Source organism: Cetorhinus maximus, chromosome 5 (genome assembly GCF_964194155.1).
Source record: "Cetorhinus maximus chromosome 5, sCetMax3.hap1.1, whole genome shotgun sequence".
Taxonomy (NCBI): Eukaryota; Metazoa; Chordata; class Chondrichthyes; order Lamniformes; family Cetorhinidae; genus Cetorhinus; species Cetorhinus maximus.
Genome location: NC_135883.1, coordinates 155,239,000 through 155,246,165, shown reverse-complemented (window position 1 = coordinate 155,246,165; position 7,166 = coordinate 155,239,000). Strand labels below are relative to the sequence as shown.

Sequence of the window (7,166 nt, the reverse complement as noted above, 5' to 3'; positions counted from 1 at the left end):
ATGTGAGGTTATGCACTTTGGCAGGGAGAATAGAGGAGCTGAATATTATTTAAATGGAGAAAGGCTGCAGAACAGAGGGATTTGGGAGTCCTTGTGCATGAATCCCAAGAAACTAGCATACAAGTTCAACAGGTAAAAGGAAGGCAAATGGAATGTTGGCCTTTATTTCAAAGGGAATGGAGTATGAAAATAGGGAAGCCTTGCTAAAACTATACAAGGCATTAGGTAGACCACACCTAGAATACTGTGAACAATTTTCGTCCCCTTCTCTAAGGAAAGATATACTGGCATTGGAAGCAGTCCAGAGAAGGTTCACTAGGTTGATCCTGGGTATGGAGGGATTTTCTTATGAGGAGAGGCTGGGTAGGTTGGGCCTGTGCTCATTGGAGTTTAGAAGAATGAGAGACAACCTTATTGAAACATATAAGATTCTTAGGAGGCTTGACAGCGTAGATGCTGAGAGGTTGTTTCCCCTTGTGGGAGAGTCTAGGACCAGAGAGCATAATCTCAGAGTAAGGGGGCGTCCATTTAAAACAGGGATGAGGAGGAATTTCTTCTCTGAGGGTAGTGAATCTGTGGAATTCTTTACCGCAGAGGCTGGGTAGTTAAGTATATTCAAGGTTGTGATAGACAGATTTTTAATTTGTAAGGGAATTAAGGGTTATGGGGAAAAGGCAGGAAAGTGGAGTTGAGGATTATCAGATCAGCCATGATCTCATTGAACAGCAGAGCAGGCTCGCTGGACCGAATTGCCTACTTCTGCTCCTACATCTTATGGTCTAAATCTTTGTGTAATCGCTTGTTTCTCTACTTCTTTGCTTCTATGAAGCCCCTTGGGTTGTTTTCTTTGTTAAAAGGTACTATATAGATGTAAGTTACAATGTAAGGTCCTAGGTATATATTTACATCATTTAACTTTAGAAATATATTCATTAAACATTGAGATAAATTAAGTGCTTTAATGATGTCTAATTTTGCAGTGGGATGATTGTATAAAATTACATTGAATTGAAGTTTAAACCTTTCATTCATATAGGACCTTAGGGCATCCCAAAGTGCTTTACAGCCAACTAAGTACATTTGAAATGTAGTTACTATTGTAGGAAACGGCAGCCAAAACACATGCAGCAGTGTGATAATGCCCAGATTTTCATATTTTTAGTGGTGTTGGTTGAGAGGTTAAATATTGACTAGGACACTAAGAGAGATCTCCCTAATCTTCTTTGGGGTCTTTTACTTCCCACTGATGGGGCCTTGGTTCAATATTTCAACGGAAAGACAGCACCCCTGACAGTACAGCCCACTCTCAGTACTGGACTGAAGTATCAGCAAAGTTTCCTGCAGCAGCTTGGAAGGTACCATACAGACCGTTCATAAGCTGCCCCCTTTAAGATGCCACCCAAAAATATTTAAAGGTACAGTGCACTGAGGTGAACTGGCCACATACAAAAAAAATTAGGTGGGCTATTAAGTGGCAGTGTTGGAATTGAACCCTTAACTTTCTGACTCTATTTATACACCTAGCAGTAATTTGTGAAGCATGCTCCTCTGACTACATGTTTTGGATCTGACTCTGATTAATTAGTCATAAGCCAAAATCCAAAAACTGAAATTTTAAATATAAACGAAAGAATTTTCATTTATACTGCACTTTATGACATGCTGACAATATGCCAAAGGACTTCATGTTATGAAAGTATAATCATTTTCATAATATTTTTCTGGTTTGTTGTAAAGTAGGTTTATGTGTGTGAGAGGAGATGGTTCTGTCTGTGTTATCTAATTACATTTGGAGTCAGGTAGACTACAAACTTGAAATTATCAAAAGAAGCTAGGTGTAGAAATGTACTTGAAATGCCAATGAGTAAACATGGATGCTGTCTTAGCATGCAAGGTGTGGAGGGAATTTGCGATTTTAGATAAGTGAAGGGATTGTTTGGATTTCAAAGGGATGTTAGGTATGTTTACAATTAGCCAGATTAGCAAGTCTAAGGAGTGTGTTTATTTTTCCCAAAGGTTACTGACAATATTGGCAACATTAAAGTTTTTATATTATGGGAAAGGTATAGTTCCAAAAACATATGGAACAATTGAATTTACATTTTAAAGAGAGAGAAACATATATAAAGGAGAATGAAAGGCTATGTTGAAGGTCATGTAAGAGCTAACAGGAGTGTGTGAAACAGCCTCGAAGAAGCCTCCAGCCATTTGTGCATAAGACTGCTGTGTCCAGTAACTGAAGTTGGAGAAAGCCATTTGGAATTCCACTGTCAAGTGGAATTATGTTAACTTACTGTTTTTTTAAAATCTAAAATCTATTTTGGATTGTTGCCTTAAAGGAGGTTTGTAACTGGGAGTCAGGTTAATTAAGAATTTTAGGACTTGTTACAGTATTAAGTAATTGTAGTCTTATGTATGTGTTTGAAATCTTTTATTTTGTTAATAAATATATTAATTTAATTTTTAAAATCTCTAAAGGTCTTAATGAACTCATTACATCTGAATTCAGTGCAAATATCTTCTTGAGGTAAATACAAATTACAGAACCGTTGTGATAGTGTGGCCAAATTTCCCTTCTGAAATTGGTCCGCCTGGCACACATCATCTGCCATATTATAACACTTCATAACCAATGGATTACTTTCAAAGTTCAGTCAATTGTTGTGTAGACAAATGTGATAGGAAATTAAACACAGCAAGATCCCACAGATCAGCTGAATTACTTGTTAATATTTTTTAAGTGGTATTCGTTGAGGGGGGAATTTGGCTTGATGTGGAGAAAACTTTATCGTCCTCATCCAATAGTGTCATAGGATTTGTTACATCTCCATGGCCGATTCTGGTTTAACATCTCTGGATCGATTTTCACTCCTGTTTCTGAATATTAATGGGCCAGTAATGGCCCTAAAATGGGGTTGGTGTCCTCACCACCTTGTTAACACCAGCAAAGTGGCCAGCTCCATTTTAAGATGGATCTATTTCTGGCTGTCCAAAATGCAGACCTGTTTCAGGTGATAGGCCCCTTTTAATATGGAAATGAGCTGTATAGACAGAAAGACAAATAAGTAAGTTACATCAAGAATAGAAGTTCAGGAATCAAAGTGGTTGCTAAGCAGTTACAGGCAGAAAGATAGCCAAGAATGGACACCAGAAAATAAAACCAGACAGCCTTGTCCTGACAACAAATAAAGAAAACATTGAGGAGAAAAACAGAAGAGGAAGTGAGCTCATTGAGACGTGGACTGAGGGAGGCTTGAAGAAAGCCAAAGAAACAACATGATGCCAACAGCCGCACTAAGGCTATGGTGAAAACGAATGATGAGTGTCCATGCAAATAGAACCTTGTTTGCCATTTAGAAAAAGAACTGGTTAGAGCCTGCAGAGTTCCACAGGTGATGGAGGGGAAAAGGCTCAGGAAAGCAGTGAACTTACAGGGCCCATAAGTACAATCTGGGCTGCTGCTGCTGCCCTGGGACACCTCCAATGTCTGCAATTGCGACCCATCCTCATTGATTTACTTTGCTAGTGGCAGGACCAGTGCAGCTTCCTTAGTTGAATCCGGCGAGTTGTGTTGGAATGTTTGTTTGGTGCCATGCAGCTTGCACAGGGAATATAAATTAGCTTGGAATTTCTAAATCACAAGGCTTCTTCATCACCAGAAAGGGACCAGTATTCCCTCAGCTCTCCACTGAAGTGTCAGCACAGATTTTTTGCACATTCCAAGTGGGGATAAAACCCACAACCTTCATACTCAGAGGCAAGTGTTATCGCTTAAGTAAAAGACATTTATTCACAATTTAAAAAGCAGCCAAAACTCCTAAAAGTTAATTACAAAAGTAAAAATTCTCATTAACTTCGCTATTCTTTTTATTTCAGTCCTTCTGGTAGAAAATTCCAGCATAAACATTGAGATCAACTGACATTAGGTTAAAGCACAAGATGGGCCAAGGTTAAAAAGAGCACAGAACCTGAGGATTTGAGATATCCAGGAAGTGGTAATCAGATAATGCCAAAAAAATGTAAAGAATGTAAAAGAAATCAAAGATTATGGAAAGGAAGGAATTCATAGCTTGGTGTGAATCTTGATTTCAAAAATTTAAAGCTTATAGGAAGAGAGTAAGGTGTACCAGAAGCTATATTAAGAGAACATAAAGTTAAGGAATAGACTCAATTGAGGAACATGGATGATTCTAAGAGAACCTTCAAGCCGGAGGTGTTGGGATGTTATCAGGTGCCAAGCTTTTTCTTGTATTTAATCCAATAATGTGAGGTTTGCTGGAATGGCTTAGGGAGGACAGCAGCCTCCAGTCTTGGGCAACCTTGAGCTTTCCAGACAATTAACTGTTGCTGAGGAGAAAGGAAACAGGAAGAGCTTCCCAGAGCCAGTGCTAGCAATGGAGGATAAGTAGGAGTTTTACTGGTGGTGGGGTATGGATGCAACCAAAAATGGAAATTGCTGAGGATGTAACCTGAGTGACTTGCGACAAACACGAAGAATCAACATTTCCAATTCAGTAGACCATAATGCTTCAGCTTGAACTAACTGTTTTGGCAATTTACTTAATCCTGCTAATTTTTTGGTTCAGTTCCACTGACACCAGTTTCCACCTTACATCGCATCAATTACTCAGCTGTCAGCCATTATAATGAATATTCAGCAGGCTGCATACAGGCATCATCGTTAGCCCCCATTCTATCATTAATATCCACAAATGTGCTTTCCCAGCACGTACAGAAACCCTGCCCTATTGGAGATCACTTAGCTCAGCACAGACTTTAGTGTGGCTCAAATTTGGCAGTTTCCTGGTCGGTACAGCTTATCTGTTAACCGGTAAGCTCAATGAGTCCACCTGGAGCTGCAGCTTGGTTTGTTTTTATTTGCCCTTGGGATAAAGGCGACTCTTGTATTGTTTTTACTTGCCATCCTAGTTTCCCTGAGGGCATTAAGACACAACCGTATAGTGTGAACCTCGAATCACATGTAAGTCAAAAGGATAGGAGTTGCCTTCCTTGAAGGACAGTAGTGAACCAGTTGGGTTTTTACTACAAAACTGAAAATTTCACGTACCAGTCCACAAATTATTGGATTTTGCTGAAAAGAGAGGCGTGTTGCCGAAGCTTTTCATCTTGCACTCACAAACACAAGAATGCCAAGTTTGAAACAATCTCAATAATTTATACTACAGGAGAAAAGGGTTATGATTGGTTGGCAAGTCAACTCTGATTGGCTGAGGCATTGCCATGGAGAAAGCAACAGGGAACTATAAGCCCCCCAAGCTCTCGGGTAATTCAAAAAAGATGCAAGGTTGGAAAATCCTTGAAAATTAGAATTTCAGAGAATGTTCCAGGTCATTTGACACAACTAACCTAAGGTGGTGTTTATGCTCCACATGAGTCTCTACCACTGTACTTCATCTCACTTTATATAGGAAACATAGGATTAAGGAGTAGGGCATTCAGCCCTTCGAGCCTGCTCAGCCAGTCCATAGGATCAAGGCTGCTCTGGCTGAGTCTCAACTCCACTTTGCTGTATGTGCACCCCCACCTCCCCCCACCCCCCAACCCCACCCGGCCCTCCATAACTCTCTTGTCTATCAAAAATCAGAATTTATTCAAAACAATGACCCAGCCTCCGCTGCTTTCTGAGGAAGAGAATTTTGCATACTAACTAACCTTTGAGAGAAAAAAATTCTCCTCACCTCTGTACATCTTTTCATTCCTTCTCCCTCATCTACTTATTTAAGCTTCCTTTTAAATGCATCTACCCTATTCAACTCAACTACTTCATGTGGTAATGAATTCCACATTCTAACCACTCACTGGGTAAAGAAATTTCTCCTGAGTTCCTTATTAGATTTATTAGTGACTATCTTATATTTATGGCACTTAATTCAATTTCAACATTTGCTATGGCGGGACATAGAATCACTACCACTGAGTTGCTATTCCAGTACTAAAACCAGTGGCGCTACTGTATCAAACATCATTTCCACTGTTAATAACATCAGTGTGCATTATCTGTAAAAAGGCACAGTAAGGCATAGATAAGGAAAAGGATGATGAAACTCAGAGCTAAAGGCCTACAGAACAGGGCAGCATCAAGTCTTAAAAGGACAGGAAGGAATCGAGATGTACCAGATCGCTTGGACTTTTGTGTTCTTGTGATTTCCAAAATCTTGTACATTGTAGGAGGAAGGGTACACAAAGGATGGTCAGAAAAAAAAATCTCCGTGATATTTGACTATCGAAAAGGCATTGTGATGGTGGAATTTCCAATACAAATCCTAAGGAAAAGGTTTTCAGTGAAAATCGTAGCCTATTCCTTTTTCAAATGCATTCAATAACAGTTTGAAAATTTCTGTGCTCTTTCCCTGATTCTGAAGTGTGAATGCAACATATCCAGGAGTCTTCCAAGCATCAGTACAGTTGAATAAATAGCCTTGAACTCCACTGGGATTTATTTATTTCGCAGACCTGAAAGGTAAAATTATTTTGTTAGGGTCAGTATTTATATAAGCAATTGTTGCGTTCTTTTCACTTTTGATGGGTGAATTGGTTCCTTGATCTGCTGTTTTTAAATCTCTCTTACCCATGCTGAAGATTAAATATCGTTCCCCAGCTTCTACATTATTTTCCATTCAGAGAAGGCAGACAAGTGACTTTGCCTCAGGAAGGAAACTAATCTATAACCAACCACCAGAAGGCACAGGAGAGCAGTATGAGTGTCCCTGATATTCAGGGTCGGATTTTCCTGTGCCGAATCGGGTCAGCATGGAGGTGGGAGACCTAATAAAATAAGCTGGTGGTCTCTGTTCCTGACCCTGCCGACTTTCGCAAAGGCAGGGGACGGTGACAAAGTAGTCGTTTGGATTGTTAATTGGGCGCATTTATGTAATTAAGGTACTCATTAAGAGCTCGCCTTCTAATATCCCAAGATTTTCGCAGGAGTGGGAGGCCGCTGGAATGTATAAAGCTCCAGCCTGTCGGAACAGGATCGACAGTGTTGCAAAGTTTTATGTGATTGTTTAAAAAGTGAAAGTTTTGACTAAAATCTATTGCACAGCGATGGAATTTTAATAACATTAATATTTCCCTACCCTATCCCTGGTTCCAGCTCTCCAGTTGCCTTGACCAATTTGAAGGTGCAGATTACAGATGGCAACCAA

General features: G+C 39.7%; 1 protein-coding gene across 1 annotated transcript in view; it reads right to left on the bottom strand.

Moving 5' to 3' along the window:
• Positions 1-5,628: 5,628 nt before the first annotated feature.
• kif6 (kinesin family member 6) overlaps positions 5,629-7,166 on the bottom strand; it is a 664,853-nt gene continuing 663,315 nt past the window's right edge. The window contains exon 22 of the mRNA XM_078542714.1: positions 5,629-6,474. Within this exon, the coding sequence (XP_078398840.1) occupies positions 6,458-6,474 (17 nt within the window). The 3' untranslated portion in view covers positions 5,629-6,457. The remainder of the gene's footprint in view (positions 6,475-7,166) is intronic.